Below are 19,385 nucleotides of genomic sequence, written 5' to 3' on the forward strand. Positions count from 1 at the left end.
TTACATTTGCTTAATATTTACAAACTAAAACTACTGTTACGCTACAACGTTTAATATTTATTTGGCAGGTGTCGACTGTAGCAATGAGGATAGAATGACGAATGCGACATCGAGATGGCTCGGCACGGTAGCGAGAGATCCTTAAACTGCCTGCAATCGATGCATACAGGCTGCTCAACCCATGTAAACAACGCCGGCGGTGGTTCGCCGACGGAGCTGGCAGCGTCGGCATCGGTGACATACGATGACGACAGTGCCGCGGGCAAGGTCAATGCCGGTGGCAACCTGGCCAGCACGACAGGAAGTGAAACGGGTACCGTTCCGTCACCCTCGGTACCCTCGATATCCTCCTCGCCGGATTCCCGTATACCACGACCCTCGCCTACAGGTTTGCGTCGCTCGGTCAGCATGCGCATGCGGGGTGAACGGGTTTCACCACATCAACCACCACCACCACCCAGTACCGCGGTCACCGCGGCTCTAACCAGGCAGCATCAGCACCATCGCCGCTTCAACTTCCTGCACCACCAGCAACATCATCATCCGGACCATCACACCTTTCCTGTCATCACGGAGAATGGAACGGAGTCACCGCGACAACGATCCCTCGTGAGTAACCCGCCTTTCTTTTTTCATACTATTAGCCAAAACCACCTGTTTCGCGATCGATGCGCGAGAGAAACACGACACCCGGGAGTCCCGACGGTGTGTCCTTACGGGGATACTACGCCGCGCCGTACCCTCTCCGTTCGATGCAGATCGCAGATGCGTCCTGGCTCCTGGCAATCGCGTCTTATCGACTTTGCGCGCTTTCTTCTGCCCCTCCGAAAATGTAGGGCAATTTCACAGAGAAAACTTGGTATATACCGTGGAACCTCGATTATATGGAAGGACACCAGTAGTAGAATGGTTGTTTATTTACAGTGTTTTGTTTCGTTTTCATCGAGTTGCACAGGAAATCGATTCGCATGTATGTACGTTGCATTAGTTTTTGTTGATTACAGAGGAAAAATATTCCAGATCACGAATGATTCTGACGTTGGTGGACCGGATAATCGAATTTCTAATGTACACAGTGCATCGACTAGCTTTATATGTATACTTTCCTTTTACCCTTTATTGTCCTGAAGGGAATCGGAAGCACCACTTTCCCTGGAACTGCTTTGAATATACTTGCTTGGCTGTTTTACTTACCGTGATTCAATTTAGGGGATTGTTTTATCCGTTCCGTCATAATTACGGGAATAAAAAAATATTCGTCACTGCTTTCTGTTGGTGCTAACATGTGTGGCAACGATTTTACCGCAAAACTTGAGAGAGTAAATATATTTTCGGTTGCTTTATTTCTTCATGGAAAAATTGTCGGAAATGATATAAAATGATACTGTAGTGTAGGATTTTTTTCGGGTATGAAAGGCAAAATGGTTGAGCGTTGTAAAATGGTAATGCATGGGGCACATGGCGAAAGAGTGTTTAAGCGACTTCGAGCGATCTGAGTCTATTGCTTAGGTTCCTTGAAGACCTGCGTGGCCGAAAGATAGAGGGAAATAAAGAAAGAAAGAAAGAGAATGAGTAAGAATGAGATAGCGAGTGAGGCAGAGCGAAAGAGTATGAATGCAAGAGAGAGAGAGAGAGAGAGAGAGAGAGAGAGAGAGAGAGTAAGATAATTTGGAAAAGGACTGGCAAGGGCGGTTGTTGTTGAGTCGTTGTCGAAATCGTTGCGTTGTCGTAGACGTTGTCGTTATTATCGTTGTTGTAAGACGTGGAAAGTCGTGGACTATTAATGATAAACTGTTACTCTTGTTATTGTTAATCGAACGGTGTCCTTTGCTGTTTTGTTGCTTTATTTATTACCATGGAGTCACGTGCGATTTACTCCTCTGAAAAATAACCCCTACAGTAGTTTGGAAGAAATGTCTTGGTTTTTAGATTAATATTTTGCATTAAATTCAGACTTTGTACCTGGAAGGTGTCTATAAATAATAAGTAAACTATGGACTTTTATGGAAGTCCTCATTTCCTTGAATCATTTTACAAAAATTAGAATTATTAGAAAGAAAAATATCTTTTGTTTTGGATAGAATTAAAAAATACACGTTTGTTTAAATAAACAATGTCTTGTATCTAATAAATTCTGGGATGCCATAAGTACGTGGGGATTAGCAGACTAATCATAATCTTTGCGAAGAATAGTAGGGTATTCATTGGCATGCTTGCATGCAAATGAAAACGTACATAATTTGTTGTAAAATTGCAACATCTCATGACACTGATGGTTTTAATGTATTTATCTTTCATTCATATTGCGTTAATCCATGTGTATACGTGAGCAGTTCTATTATTACATTCTGCAATTGATGAAAAGAAAATAAGATTCGCGTTTTATTTTTGCGCTACTGAAACGTTATGACAATGTATAGTTATCGTTTCGCGTCTCATATTTTCTTACTTTAAAATCCACTGGTCTTTGATTATAGCATTTTATTTAAATTAACATTTGAAAAAAAGATTTCTTCATATTTGAACGATGGTAGACACGAATTGTTATCATAGTTTCGATGCTATGGTTCGATTTTCGATGTGGACAGTAATTTGTGGATATTAAACAATTGAAAATAAAATACATTTGCGAAGAACAAAAATCTTCTAACGTTACTTCGTGGTGTCTCTTAAATTTAGATTATAAGTATTTGAAACCTCATGCAGACGTTTGAGATCATTAAAAAAGCGTTCAAAAACCTTTTACATATACTTCTCATTCCGCTGACCTCAAATTCGTTTCAGCATGGTTTAACGAAAGGGCAGAAAGCTGAAAGTTGAATGAAAAATTCTCGAAACTCAGAAAACCGTACAGTAGTGCCATTTAAGAAGTACCATTCAACATGCTTCGCTTTCCGATGCCGTAGAAAAGTTTAATTTAATTTCAAAATGAATATTGATGATATATGATATAATATAATATAATAATGAATATAATATAATAATAATATGATAATGATATAATATAGAATACAAAGAGTACACAACAATTTATTTAATTCAGTCGTTGATATTAGCGTAATTAGATGTCAAACATTTCCCATTCTGGAAATTTTCTCAGATCCCGCTATCAGCAACGTATCTAATATTTATTCACCAGACAGTAATTAACGCTGTGAATAAAATATAAAACGATATAACATTGAAAATAATTACACTATTTAAATAGAGTTTGGCATACGAAATGCTTTATTGCTTTAAAGCAGCAGAATTAGGCATTTTACGAATAAATTCGACGAATAAAATTTTACTCGTACGATAATTTGAATAAATTCTTGGATACAATTTTATTCGAAGAATTTATTTGCAATATTACTCGAAGCAAATTTTATTCGAATAATTCCCAACTCTGATTGATGGTACCATAATTACCAGCAATTTCGTAACGTCCCGTTGAGGAGTCCCTCCCGAGGAGAGGTCATCCGAGTGCAAAGGATTAAACACACTGGGTCAACACGATCTGGTAACTATACTCTGAGAGTTAGAACAAAGATTTTCCAGGGCGTTCGATAGCTCTGATAAGAAAGTCTGTTGGATAGAGGTTAAAGAGAAGAAGGCGCGTTCAAGTAAAGAATAGACATCTAATAGCCAGTTCACCAAAGCTTGAATTATTAATTACACCTCTGTTACAAGTGGCAAGGCAGAGACAGTAATAAAGAAACCGACCTATTGCTACCCGTACGACTGTGCGCACAATATCTCACCGACACCGCGCGAGATCGTAGTATTTACCGTGACGAAACTAATTGTAGCCGATCCTGTTATCGGCGCTTCAACCCTTAACAAACAGTAATGGCATTGGAAACGAAACAGCTTCGATTCTTTTGTTCTGAAACGGACACTTATTAAAGTATTCGAGCATCATTTAAAACCAAATAACTTTTACAAAATTGGACCAATTGATTCGAGCATTCTTGAGACGTTAGAGGAACTAATTTCCTGGACAATTGTTATATCAAGGTTAGTTATATAATATGCATATATATCTTCAAAACTCTGGCCTTATCATGTCAATCCTTATAATTTCTTAAACTTAACTAGTAGGAATTCATGGAATTATAAGGATTAACATGATAAGGTCAGAATTTTGAAGATGACGTAGCAAGGTAAGGGCGCAGATATAATGCAGTAAGGGTAAAAGGTTCAGGAGATGAGGCAAGGGTGAAATCATGGTTTCCAGAAGATTTTAAGACGTTCAATAAGAAAATAATGGAATGAAGTTGATATATAGTACAGTAGTAACAATAATAAATGATGTAATAACAATAACAGTAATAATAATGGGAATAATAAAAATAAATCTAATTAGAACTACAGTAATGGAGTAGGATGTAACAACAATGTTTCGACAAAATATTGCAAAACTTTCAATTAGGTGAAATTGCAAAAAAGTTAACTATGAGATAGAATTTCAGTTAAAACGTCGACCATGAAAATGGTACATTTTCTGTGCTCAACTGAAGTCGATAAAATCGAAGCCCGTGTAGAATATGTACGAATTGATTTCTCGTATCGTTTGCTTAACAATTATTTCCACACAGATTCTACAAGCTTCTCAGCTTTAAGGAGGAGACTTCCATTTCTCCGCTTGATGGGGCTTTTCATTTTGCCTCACTTTCAAACCAGGGCTTCCCAATACAAGCGTGCATGAAAGCTTCTGCTTTAGCTCGAGGTAAATCACCCTTAGTTTGACTAGGTATAAAAATGGTCAATTTTCGGGTTTGTGTACATTCTTCTTTTTTACTAAGTCGACGTATCTTTCGCAGAGCATGTACGTTGCATTCGATGTGAATGTCCGAAGACTTAACTATGACTTTTACTAACATTACGTAAAATTATCGTTCGACGTGATTTACTTGATACCATGTGCAAATAATTTGACCTTCTCATTATCTTACACGTTGGTGCAATATATTTCTTTGTACACTCTTGAACGTTTTACGTCTGTATTTTAAAATAATATTGTATATATAATAATATATATAACAAATATTTTTGAAGTGAATACTACATATTAAATCTTAACATTTATTTCTGTGTATTAATCAATTCTAAATTTTTCTAAAATGTTCTCCAATAATTAATTTTATTTATATATGAATTTCTTCTATAACAATGGAATGTTAAATGAAATAACAGCTTAACGCTTTATCAACGAGTAATTATTTAATAGTCTTTCAAAAATCGAACATAAATAATTGCGGATTTCTTAGTGTGTAGTTCAATAGTTCAATAGCAATTATATCTTCAAGTTAACAAATTATCTTTTATATTATAAATTACTAATCTCTTCTTAGGTTATTATTTAAGAGAAAATTATTCAACTTCTAGACATGGTATCATCGTTGAAGACTCGATAATGGAGCTTCACTAACAGAAGTGTTAAACACATCTACAATATGACGTTTATTTATTCAGTTTTATACAATCAGACAAGTTACTAGATATATTACTAATGAATAAATTGTTATAAAATAGATTACTGACTTTATACATTTACGACATGTGTAGAGATAATAAAGAACGATGGGCAATTTAATGTAATTTATGAATTTCTTTTATTAGAGTTACTGCTTCTTACAATTGGTGTAGATCATTTTTATTTCGCAGAAAGATGCGCAGTCTAGTTACAAATTACTAGCCGAAAGTTTCATACCACTTGTGACAAATTTTCTATCTAGGTGTCCTTGTTTTGGTGAAATCAAATTTGTAGCCAATACTTTTAGAAGCAACTATTGGTAAACTGCTTTATCTCTTAAGCATTACCCTAAAGTCTCCACAGCCCTGAGCTGTCACACGAAAATCTAATGGCATGGATCCTCGAACCAATACATCCTCTTACACATAATACCTTGACAAAATTACTTTTATAAAAAAAGTTTTGCAATTCTTGAACACTTCGTAAGCATGGTGGAATAAGTTTATGCATCGAATTATTCATGTTTGCTCATTTGTAATATCAGATTATGCGTGACGCTTCCGCTAAGAAGAGAATGTTGAAAATAAAATGTTCAGGTCAGATAATTCAATTCAAATGCTCGATCGTGATTGAGGATACGGCATTGTTCCTTGCCAATTATCCAGACTAATTATTGTTCCGTGACGATTTGTTATTCATTGGAAATGGAAGGAGTATAATGCTCTGCTTCCCGTGATCACCGTTAATACAACGCGATGTCATACATAATAATATAATACATTATTATTAAAGTATTATTATATAATATTTATAGATTAGTTTTAATTTCATTTTATTATAACTAAATGCGATGTTAAATATCTAGATACAGTTGCTTGAATTTTACGATTAGAAATTTCACGGATTTACATCACATTCTCAAAAGTCTATTAAGTACATCTATTAATTTTCAACAAATTGTAACTATGAACATATATTAAGTAATATGTATTAAAGTATCTGTAGTTATAATTGCATTGGTCGTTGAAATAAGTGGAGATCTAGTGCAGCATAAGTGTTAGTAATAATCGTGCTATGAAGTATTATTAAGAGAGTAATTAAACGCACACATTAGAATTGAAAATTGTGGCTGCAAAGAGCAGGCTTGTCCTCGTTTCTTATCAGATGGATCTCTACTACTGATTAATGTCCATAACCAAATTACTTAAATTACGATTCTCTGAGAAAAGCTTGATGAGCGGTTGCACAGAAAAATAGGATGGTTAGATCCTTTCATTGATATATGATATACATAGATTCAGATTAAGAACACAAAAGGGTATTACATATATTTTTTTAGAACATGTGCATTCGAAATAAAGAACATAAATTTTGCATGCTTAACACCTTCTACGTATGTGAAATAAACGTAACTGAAAATATTCAATCTACGAATCTATTTATATACGTACATGTCGTCTTTGTCGTTTATGTATTTGTAACGCTAGATTAATTAAGTTTATTTATTATTATTCTTTAATATTCTTGATTAATTCGGTTTAAATAATAATTTATAACGTACACAAATTTCTATAAAATTAATAATATTATTATTATCATATTGAATACTTAAAAGGAAATAAACTTTAACAAGTATAATTGCATAGATTGATACGTGTGGAAAGTTTTGTCAAAGATATATAAGGGGAGCTGAACTAAGAGAAAAACTTTTTTCATCGACTAACAAATTTCTTACAATAAATATAAAATGAAGATATCACTGATTCTTATTGATATACGCGACTTTTTGCGTTTTGTGAATTTGCAGGCGCCGTAAACGCGTAAAGATCAGCAGTTTAGTTATTAACACTTTATCGATCGGCTTTTTCTCCCGGTCGGTAGCCTGTGAATCGGTTGTAATAATAACCATTAATTTTGTATCTATGATTACAATAAATGTGTTAAATTGTGACCGGGTGACCGGTCGATAAAATGTTAATCTTCTGATTCATATGACGTGTATTAGAATCTCATGGAATGATGGTTCGTGTTTCAGAGTCTTTCATTGACACCGGCTAGGCCGCGTCCTGGACACGCGGCCTCTGGAGGTTCAAGCACAGGAATTGCCGATGACAGCGATGTGGAAAGCGTAAAAAGTTACGGAAGTGCCTGCAGCACAGCGAGCGCCTGTGATCATGCTACATTTGCTTTTAACGGTACCACATGGTCTGGTAGATCACGAAAATACGTAGTTCATTGTTCGAATCATAACGGTGACAATGAACAGTATCTCACGCCGACTCAGAGGGCAGCTAGACAAGTTAGAAAGTTTCAGGTAAGCATCGCTGTTACACTGAAAGTGGAAATAGCGTTTGCAGTTTTTTGCTTTAAAAAGAAAATGCGAAATATACATGTACAAAGTTATACATATACATATATGTATAGGATTAGTTATATGTATTATACGTTAAGTAACATGTCTGTTGCATATCGGTAACGCTAATCTTTGACCAGATTGAGACATTTGTCAACATATTCGAATAAATTGAACTTCACCGGAATTTTTAGAATGCGAAGGTGTAGTAGTGTCCACTGTAACAAATGTTAACTTTTTAATTTTATCTAAAATTTATATTTCGCACATAAAGCCTTAGGAATATGAAAGGTAAAGAAATTTTGTCTACTGTTACTCAACTAGATAAGGGAAGTGAAAAAATCTAACGGTACATTATTCCAAAATTGATAACGAAGTTACAAAATTTAATTACTTCATGTAAAACATTTATTTAACGTGTTAAAATAATCTTAATTGGAGCTTTTCCTTAACGAGCCTGGATTCAAATTGTTCAATGTACATACATACACGAGTATCCACTTAACACAGAATCCTTGCGTGCGAAATATCGTGAATGACAAGTGTGCAACACGTACGGAAACACTTTTTTTAATCATCAGTCCCCAGAACCATTGTTTTTTAATCCCGGTCTAATCTACGTAATCATTTGATAACGATAACAAACATCTAATACAGTTCGGTAATAAAAAATATATTGGATTTGATTGTGTAAGTAAATGACATTAACTCTAGACTCTAATATTAGTGTTATATAGTGTTATCTTTGATAGCGATAGACGACCATAAATTGACAAGGACATTTAGAAACCTTGTATAGCTTCTATAAATAATGTTATTATTCATTATTATGCAATTAATATTGATTATTAAGTAGAAATAACTCATACATATGAATAATGAATAATACGGACTAGTAAACAATTTTATAAATTGTTTTTTAGTACAGGGAATGATAAAATTATATTATATAAAATGTATTAAAGTAATAACAATCACTAAAACCAGTTTTCTCAGAACATCAGAATAAAAGTACTTTTTTTGTTTCTCATGTTTGAATTTGTACAATAGTTTTTTTGTCACTGCTCTTTGCGTAGTTTGCTAAGGATCGAGTACTCGTGAATTTGTACACAAAAGATGCCATAACTCCCGGAAGCGTGTCTCAATTGTATTCTCTGTATAATCAAACTCCTTATATCCGGGTTTAACAAACTTTCAAGCTCGCTAATGAACCTTGTCTCCGGCGCGCATTGATTGCGAGAGAAATGGCGTTGCATGAATTCACTAGCGTCTATACACGTTACATTGTCGCTTGTTCTCACGCGCACGGCTTCTGGATTAGATAGATAATTTTTTATTTATGTATTCGCTCTTACATCTGGTTCTGTTCTTAGGCTTTGCTGAATGAAGCGAGGAGAGAGATCGATGAAAAGGATCAGGAGATCTTCCGGTTAACGAAGGAAGTGGTGGAGCTTAGGTTGTACAAAGCATCTTTGAACAGCCCTGATGAAAGGACGGATAGCAGCGATGCCCTTACTGTACGAGAAAATAATCCTTTCTCGCCGGAATCTCCGAGTAAGGATTTACCGGATGAAGGTGCGCTGCCGAAGGTCCCGTGCCCTGAGTTATCTGAGAAACGCGGTCAGGACCTGCCGTCTTCTCTGGCGGACTCTGGGCACTTTGAGGACGGATCGATTCACTCGAAAGACTCGGTCTATCTGCCGGAGGTGCAACCGGAAGCGATCAATATCACTGCGACGTCTAATAAAGTTGCCGAAGACAACACCTCCGAGGCATCCGCGAGATCGGCTACGCCGGACAAGGACGAAGAGCGACGGAAGCTGGTTAATCTTTACGAGACCAGAATCGAGGAGATGCATCGTAGGCACGTTGACGAACTTCAGGAACTGAAACAAAAGCACAACGACAAGGTACGTTCGTTGGAACATAGAAGCATAAGGGAGACCCCAAATTTCAGTAATCTTGAAATATTTTGTTAAGCTCAATGTTGCGAATAACATTTTCCTGTAGATATAAGAGGTGCTCTCTTTTAGTTTTTGAGAGACTCACAGAACAAGTTAAACAGATAGAGATTCAATGTATGTAATAGGATTTTACTATATTAGAGATTCAACACAAAGAGGATATTTTAGATTGTTTTGTGTTCTAATAAATATTAAAAAATGTTAAATAATATATAATCTGAGGGTTTTAAAAATATAAAATATTTATTGGATTATAGGTGGAGAGCTTACTGAATCAATTGGCTGAGGTGAATACACGTTACTGCGAAGTCAGACCGAGTGTTGATGCCGCGGAAAATCGAGCTCGTGAATTAGAAATAGAACTAGAGGCTGTGAAGAATGAACTCGCCGAGCAAAAGTCTGTAATAAATGAGCAAGAAGAGAAAAATAAACACATGTATTTGAAAATGTATGCCAAAGGTCAAGAAGCTGCGCGTATAGAACAAGCGGATCAGGTAATGCAATATAACATACTAATTTTTAAACATTAAATATTGTAACATTTAAATATTTCTTATTTCTTCGATTGTTAGAAAATAATAAGAAAATTCAGTTCAATCAGGAAAACGTAGTTAAAACTTTGTTCTACGAAAATATTTAAAATGTTTATATATAAACTAATTTCTTTTTTAATTTTATATATAATTAGAAACAAAATATTAACTTGCTTTCCTGTTCTTTACAACCATAGATACTTGAACATGCTCATCAAAAGCCACCGAAGGTTTCAGTTGCAGAACTACTTCAACAATTAACAGTCACTCGAGCGGAATTAGAAAATATCAAGGTAAATATACTAATTTCAGTTAGTTTACGTTGTTAATAATACAACGGTAAAAATACACATATTGCACATTAAAAATGGAATTATATAATTGTTTGTGCCTGATCTCATATGTATAACTGAAGCTTTATCTCTATAGCAACATAAAATAGCATGAATCATATTTTTAACACAGTATACTAAAATTTCTTACAAGAAATACCATAAATTATGACAGTAAACTGCATTGTTCGTTAAACAATACAGATTATATCATTTATAGGAACAAAATGTAAAAAAATATCTAAATCTAGTCTATGTTATATAAAAAAATAATTGTTTCATTTAATTTAAAAAATCTGTTCTAGTATACGAGAAATAGGACATTTCACATTTCTTCGGCAAGAGTTGTTTATTTATCACAATGCTTCGTTTTATATGTTAATTTTCCTTACTTCATTAAGTATAGTCGTTAATATTTTTCCTTCTATGGCAAAATAAAGAATTAAATTTTTTGTTAGTACTATACTTTTTATACTATACTATACATATATTTCTTTTTCTAGACATTGCTAAGAGCCTTTATAGTTTGTAGGATACTAAAAATTTTTGATAGAGTTCAACAATAGTATAACCTTTTTTGTATTAATGTCTTTTCAATTAATAATTTACCTTTTATACTAGTTTTTTAAACAGATCTTAAATTTTGCTTAGAAAAATTAATTTGAGTGTACTTATTAAACAGAAGTAAAAGGAACAATAGTACAAAATAGTACAAATGGAAAGATACAATGTAGGAACCTCTGTTATGCATCACTTTCTGAGCATCTCTGTAGTTCACTATTCTCTTGTACTAATGATGTGCCACTTTTTTTGGTCGCCGCTCACACTCCAGGACACAAGCTACTCGCCTGAACCTCACATTTCAGCCGATCGTAGCCAAATATTATTAAGTGCTCAGGAGGCTGTTTCTCTCTGGGTCCTTGGCACACGTAAGGTCTGTATTTCTGCTGGACTGCCACGCGATGCAATTTTTATCCACTGTTTATTAAGCATCTGCGTTGTGCTTGTTCATATACAGGATGCACCAGCAATCTTCATGCTCCTCCCTGCTCCTTTGTTTTCTATTTCTGCATTTCCCAGATTCTTTTGCAAGATAATATATGTATCTTTATATTGTTCTTGAAGAATAATGTTTGTTGTGCAGAATGTTTATATTTCCATATTTCCATCTAGGAAGTAAAAACACAATATCATTACCTGATTATCTAAGATTTATCCTCCCATTATTACCTGAACGTTTTTGTATCTCATTATCAAACTATTATATTTTCGTACTTATGACTGTGATTTTGACAGTGGATTTGATTTTTTTCAGTTCCAAGTATTTCTTTGTCAGTTATGTATTAGAAGAGTTATTTATTGTATAGTGTATGCATAATGTTTTTCATTTTTGTTTTTCATTTAAGCATGATAAATAAATTAGTGATAATTAAATGTGTATATAGATTGATAAATGCTTTCATGAGCATGAACATTTGCTCTTTATTGAAGAAACAGAATTTGCATCAATTTTAGTTAGTATATGTTATTATAGGATATTAATTGTTTTTAAAACTGTTAGAAATATTATTTGTTTGAATCACTCATTATAAAAGTGAATGCAATCATTTTTTACAATATTATCTCTCTATTACAAAGAAACTTTAATTATTTAATTTATATTAAACATAAACATTAGTCTTACTGTTGAACAAACATTCTAGTCATTATTAAAGAAAATAACTTGCCATATTCTTCAAAATATCTGTTAGATATTAAATCTAGAGTTTACTATGGCAGGAATTGGATCTACGTGTTACCATCAATAAATTACATTATAAAGATATTTTTCAAAAATAAATTTATTAAAAAAATGCTTTGCCACAGCAATTGCATGCTGATTAGCAAGCACAATTGTAGTTGGTTTTACATGCATCATTAGTCAATGTGGGGAGACTATCCTATGCACTTGAAAGAAACAGCCTCTTATTATCCTTTAGATAATGTAAGTCTGCACATTTCTAAGAATGCTTTCGCACTCTTTCATTCAAGACAGCATTATTTAACATTAAGTCCGGCAAAAAATGATGAATAAACTACTCTTACGTTAATTAAGTTAAAAATAAGTACAGCAGAGCCCTCATATTCAAACGTTTTATTACTTACACATAATGTGTGCTAATAACTTACAATATTATTTTTTTGTAACTTATAGAATTTACAAATGGGTTTTGGTAATTTAGAGCAGGAAAAGAATAAAACAGTTCTGTACAATTACTTGTAATGAAAATTTTACATAATTTAGTAATCAGAAAGATGTAGAACAGAAAAATATTTTAATGAACTGCCAAATTTCTTGATCTTTCTGATTCAAATATTTACATCTTGCAGTTAGTTTGGGCATGGTGGGTCCTACTGTATATACATTCTGCTTTTCATATAGATCTGTTAATATACATATTATTATTATTATTATTATTATTGTTATTATTATTATTATTATTATTATTAGAACAAGATTTGATTTTCTCAAAAATTCACTGCTGCAGCATGTACATAATCGAAAATGCACAACATAAAGGGTAAAGATATGTAATATATCCTGAATAAATTACTAACAAGCATAATTTCTTAAACAGGTAATGTATCGGCGCATTATAGAAGCCAAAAGTCAGCAAGGCACGCTAGATCCAGAGATCACACTGCAGTTCCTAAAATCAGCTATCTATTATTTCCTAACTGACAAAGAGAATCATCAGGGTCATTTGAATGCTATCGAAAGCATATTAGGATTCACAGAGGCTGAAAGGCACAATATTGACAGATTATATCGATCCACAAGAAAGTAACAAATTGTACAGTTTTTTATATAGTTAATTTCATTTCAGGTAGGCATGTGACCCATTCTATATTTTTACAGTGCAAGAGAATATGAAATTGAATTCATTAGATTCTGTTTAGAATCAATGCGCATAAATTACAACTCATGTTTTTATTACTATAGCAAGTTATGATGTTGCTATATTTATTTTGATATTCAAAGTTTTAATATAGAATATGCGTCATGAATTCCTATATTGATACATAAGGTTATATAATTTTTAATTTTACAAGAAATATTTTATTTGGAATGTGTGTGTGCGCGCCCGCGTGTGTACATGGTAATTTTAATATCAGTTTTTTTTCTATAAATTTATTTATTATCGGCATTGTTTCAAAATGATGATACATTTATTTTATGGTATTTTATACAACGATTATCAAGGAAAATTTGAAATCACGTTGTGACAACAAAATTTTTTAAGTTCTTCTTTTTAAATGCTTAAAAAATCAAGACTATGAAGATTTTAAGTTTTGAAGTACACGAAGTATGAATGTAAATTTATTTGGACAAGTTATTTGACAATGAGATATGTATCAGTATAAGACCATGAGCTATATTCAATAAGATAATGTTTAAAGAAGTATAATAAATTTTATAGAGTATAAAATTCAAATTATATCAAATTAAATTTTATCCATTGCGCAGATATAAGATTCGGTAGTTAGAAGAAGCGATTACGCATAAGTACTGAAGTTTTATGCTAAATATATAAATTTATTAAATTAATAACAATGCTATACTATTTTTACTGCCACTGCTTTCCCCTGCACTATATTTTAAGATAATAGTGTGTGTATTGTATACTATTTATAAACAGAAAGCATTCATACAAGTACCTTCCCTTCTTGTGTTACTTTCATAATTTAAAATTCAATTTATACAGCTATGTTTATACATTTTAAATTCGAATAAAAGATATATTAGGTAGTTAAATTTAAAAACAGAGAGGAATGTGACGTGGAAATTCATTTTTCTAAATTATTCATACATGTTATTCAAGCATTGTATTTGACTATGTATAAACAAGTAACGTGACGATATGTAATTTCCTCAGGACTAGCATCCTTTGTAATTAATTACCCTTTACGATAACAATTATTTTGTTCAAATAAAATTATAAATTAATGTATGGAATGGATGAATGTACAAAATACTGATACATCGCACTTACTTTATTAAGTTATATAATAATTTAAAGAAATGAAAGAAAGTGTTCGAGAAATGTAGGTACAAAGGTAAATGATGTATTTAATCTTTTGCATTGGAATTTTGAAAGAAGTTACTCTATCACATATATTAGTATATTGTATGTGCATAGTGATAACATTTATTTGACAAGACATCCTTATTACATGTATAATATATTAAAGAATTATGTAATTAAAATTACAAGTACTACAAAATCAAGAAAAAAGAAAATGTTTTCTTATACTCGTTCCAAAAGATACATTACCCAAATGTTATTAAATTTACGTGTGATGGTATACACCTGTAACTGTATATAGTGTGTTAAACTTGTATGTACCTGTACAAATCTGAATGCTTTGGATATATACATCTGAAGGAACGTGTAGAAAATAATGCGAATTTCAATGCAAAAGGCTAACTTATATGTGTATGATATTATAAACAAAATATTTTCATTTCATACAGATTAGAAACAAGCATATGTATACAAAATTGTTTGTTTAATTGGTCGCGACTTACAAATAAATTTTAATAGCTAACATTCGCCATGAAATTTAATAATTCATGTGTATCTAATATGAAAAAATATATTATGTATGTTATACAAAAATAGTGGTAAATTATATCCAGTCCGGTAATATGGCGTCCATGAAAGCAAACAATTTGGAGACTGAGGGAAATATTTTGCCTTTTTATCCGCCTATTACATTGAAGTAGGTAGTTATTCGGGAAGAATGTTATGAAACATTTATGAACGTTATAAGTAGGAGATACAAAGCACAGCTCTTATGAAGATGACTCCAACTCAAGTATACATTCTGAAGTATAATTTACTTTACCATCAGATTGAAACCAAAGATACATCTAAATATTTAAAAACTGTGAAATCTATAACTATCTATGGTTGGCTTCATTCGAAATTTATGAAAAAAGCAAAAGTACTACATATTAAATTTTATGCAAGTGCAAGTTACATTTATATTTAAAATTTCATTAGAGTTACATTTGGTAGCTAATGTATAGAGTATTAGAAAATAACTTTTATAACTATTTAAACCAATTATTGGTATTCAGATTAATTAATAAATTCTTGGTGTGCATCTCATTTTTTACTTAAATTAAATTAATTATTATAGCTGTGATAAAATATTGTGTTAATATTTTGAATTTATTTATGAAATTAACAAGGTTCTATTTTTGTTCTAATACTCTCAAATAAGATGGTTTCATTGTAAAATTAAATAAAAAAACTAAGGTTATATGTACAATATAATTATGCTTACTTTAAAAAATGTATTTAAATTGTATCTATACAAAAGATGTAAACATTTTCTCTAACTACTCTCGTAATTTATAAATTATATATGTATAATATTTATATAATATTACATAATATGTAATATTTATATGTATATTATATAAATAGATAATTAAATTTTAATGTGGAGTGTTTGAATTTTACATGATTTACGCATATCACAAAGTATGTAAAATGTTAATATTTTGAGAATATACGAATGTTTGCATCTGGGATATAGACTTGTGGGCATAAAAAATATGTGCAATCATTGTAACGATGTTCCTTCTTGCGTGGTTTTATTTAATTTATTGTTTAATATAAAATATGTACGTATTCCTCGATTTGCAATCTATGAAGTACTCTCTGAAATATCTAATGTGCGACTATAAATCAACAATGGACAGTGTACGTCAGATAGCCACATTGTTCATTTACGTTCACTGGATTGTTACTACAGTCATGTTTATTTGTATGAAAAAAACAGAGTTGTGATAATCGTTAAAAAGTTAAGTCTTAAATTTGTAATGTGTAATTTTTGTTGGGGTACTGTATTGTAAAATTATTCTAAGGCGTCTTCATATCAATTTTATTGATATTCTACTTCTCTGTTCAATCATTTTGGTGATTGTAAATAAAGTCTTCAAGATTTCAATACATTCTGAGTATACTTTTAGTAAACTTGTAACCATTTTGTATTAAGGTAGATATTCATAATTCAAAAGTTAATAATCATGAATGAAATAATATATCAGAAATTTTAAGAAAAAAATATTCGATGCATGTATTTGAGTGGTAAACAGAACAAAATTACAGTTAAAAATATATTTATTAAAGAGCATGATAGGATATTATAAAAAAAGTGATTAAACACAACAGATAATTTGTTTTCAAAGTTTTTATGGAAGGATTGTAAAATACAAAAAAGTATATTACTTCTTTCCAGCTATAATAATACCATCATATTTCTGCTGGAACCATTTCATTGCATCTTCTTTGGTAAGCCTGTGTTGGAAACCGACTTTTCCAGTTTTCCTTCTCCTGTGAGCTACATTGAAACCTACACAAAAATGTGATATATGTAAAATATAGCTTAATGTTTATAACATTTATTATGTAATTTATTAAATATACTTTGCTAATAATTTTACACATACATTAAACTATTATCCTTTGCAGTCAAAATGGATATATTAGAAAATATTGTGTATCTATTCGAAGAATTAAGCTATATCAACAATTAACAGAACCAGATACATTAAATCATTCTTTTTGTCAAAGTGTGTCCAAATTCAGTGTCTATTTCGACCACAAAGGTTCAACATTAGCAATTTTAATTATTAAAACTTATCTCCAATATCAAAACAATGTCACATCAATTAAGTAACACACCCAGTATAAGAAGTGGGCACGTGTTGCAAATATGAAGTATTTACTTTAGCACATACTTTTGACAAAGTTATAGACACAACATAATGCAGCAGTATCTATGATACCAGATAAATGTGCATGTTATACTTTCTTATATTAGTAATATACACTAATGTACTAACCTGGTCGCCCAAGTACAACGTAGAAGTCCAAACCATAAATACCAATGCTAGGATCATATTTAATTCCTAAGTCAATATGTTCTTGAATACCAAAACCGAAGTTTCCGGTTCCAGAGAAATTTTCTTTCCTTAATTCGTATTCTCGAACCTTAAGAAAACAACAAAATTTCAAATTAGATGTTAATAAACAATTATTATTAATAAAATGTAATATAGAATATTCTTAATTACCTTCAATCCACGTTCAAGAATCTCCTCTGCTTTAGCACCTCTGACAGTACAGTGTACCGCAATCTTTTCATTACGACGAATGCCAAATGAACGGACAGTATATCTAGCTTTAGAAAAGACTGGCTGTTGTCCAGTCAATTGTTCCAGTACCTATAAGCATCAGATAAAAATAATGTAACTTACAATGATCTTTATTATAATTATAAACTAGAAAATAAATCCAAGGCTACAATTTATAATAAATGAAAATTTCTATCCAATATTGTAGTTTAAATTAAAAAAATATTATGAATAATATTAAAGAAATATACCTTTGCAGCACGAGTAAGTCTATCACCAGATTCTCCTACACAAATGTTCAAGCACAGTTTACGAATGCGAACTTCACGCATAACATTTTTAGAGGCATCTTTCGGCTCTTTCCTTACTTTCTTCTCTTTCTTTTCGGTCTTTTCGACCTTTTTCTCGGCTTTCTTCGCATCCTGCAACACAATTCGTCAGTATGTTTGATACTCTAGAAATTCAACATTTTTTATTATGCTGAGTGAGAAATAAAATTCGAAGATAATATTATATACGTAACAGATTATAAAATAAGTACAATTAACCTTGTTCGTGTTAACAGTTTCATATGTACATGTGAAAACTTTTCAAACTATACAAACATTATAAACAGATATACAGGTTATACTAGCGGTACACGCTGGTCAAAAATCTCGAGTATGTCATGTTAAAAATTTTAAAAACGGATGCATTAATGAAAACGAATTTGATAAACATTAAGTTCATAACTTCAAGTTCTCGTCGATTTACGAAAAATAAGGATTTTAAAGTGGATGCCGTTGATTTTTAGAGATTTAGAAAATAGTTTTCAAGTTAACGACTATACACTCACCGCCATGATGAAGAGAAAAGAACGTGATCGAGATGCACTCTACTGACAAATCGAAGAAGTTAAACCTATGATCTAAACCAGGTGTGCCACAATCCTTAATGAAAATGTACCACATTTAGTTATATTTGAAAATTTCCTTGATTTGTTACTATAACGTTTATTACGAGATATTACAAAAGAAATATTTGGTAGTAATACACCTTCTTCTCTGTCTAAAAAACATATCTGTATTTTAGTTTCCAAAATATTTGCAAAAAACTATTGTTCCTGCATTACGATAGCGTGTATGCGCAAGTCTGCAGTTACCTTAAGGCGCACGCATATGTAAAGAGAAAAACGCACGCATCGCTCATTATGTAAAAATACAAAACTAAAGATATGTATCCTAGCACTAACAATTTAAACAATGTTGGAAGAAATAGAATAAAGATCGAATTCTTGCTAAAGCAATCACAAACTAAATTTCAAAACAAATCAGGTTACAGAAGTTAAATACATGAAATGTCAATGTTCGATTCATGACAGAAATCATTTATTAAATTCAGATTAATTTCAAGAAATAAACTTATTTTTTTTAACTTTTTTAAAAAGAAATAGTAGGGTGTATCAAAATTATTGTAACTCCGGTAAATGAAGGATTTCTAAGAACATTTGGAGTAACTTGTTCCTTATGTGCATTATGCTGAAATGACGAAAATAATGTTTTTTCTGTCGACGG

General features: G+C 31.8%; 2 protein-coding genes across 4 annotated transcripts in view; one reads left to right on the forward strand and one right to left on the reverse strand.

Annotated features, from left to right (window-relative positions):
• Qtc (GRIP domain-containing protein quick-to-court) overlaps positions 1–15,576 on the forward strand; it is a 33,499-nt gene extending 17,923 nt beyond the window's left edge. For 2 of the 3 annotated variants that reach the window (XM_078177418.1, XM_078177419.1), the window contains 7 exons: positions 69–609; positions 7,494–7,772; positions 9,185–9,721; positions 10,033–10,269; positions 10,506–10,601; positions 11,473–11,574; positions 13,259–15,576. In XM_078177418.1, coding sequence (XP_078033544.1) covers positions 115–609; positions 7,494–7,772; positions 9,185–9,721; positions 10,033–10,269; positions 10,506–10,601; positions 11,473–11,574; positions 13,259–13,468 — 1,956 coding nt within the window. In that variant the 5' untranslated portion in view covers positions 69–114 and the 3' untranslated portion in view covers positions 13,469–15,576. The remainder of the gene's footprint in view (positions 1–68; positions 610–7,493; positions 7,773–9,184; positions 9,722–10,032; positions 10,270–10,505; positions 10,602–11,472; positions 11,575–13,258) is intronic. The other variant, XM_078177421.1, reaches the window with a different exon arrangement.
• A 1,295-nt stretch (positions 15,577–16,871) lies between these two features.
• Positions 16,872–18,730, reverse strand: Rpl11 (ribosomal protein L11). Its single transcript, XM_078177425.1, has 5 exons — positions 18,668–18,730; positions 18,084–18,254; positions 17,773–17,922; positions 17,542–17,689; positions 16,872–17,048 (listed from the first exon to the last, which is right to left on the reverse strand). The coding sequence occupies exons 1-5, from the start codon at positions 18,671–18,673 to the stop codon at positions 16,921–16,923; spliced, it is 603 nt and encodes a 200-aa protein (XP_078033551.1). The 5' UTR covers positions 18,674–18,730; the 3' UTR covers positions 16,872–16,920.
• Between the last annotated feature and the right edge of the window lie 655 nt (positions 18,731–19,385).

The sequence above is a fragment of the Augochlora pura genome, chromosome 3 (genome assembly GCF_028453695.1).
Source record: "Augochlora pura isolate Apur16 chromosome 3, APUR_v2.2.1, whole genome shotgun sequence".
NCBI lineage: Eukaryota > Metazoa > Arthropoda > Insecta > Hymenoptera > Halictidae > Augochlora > Augochlora pura.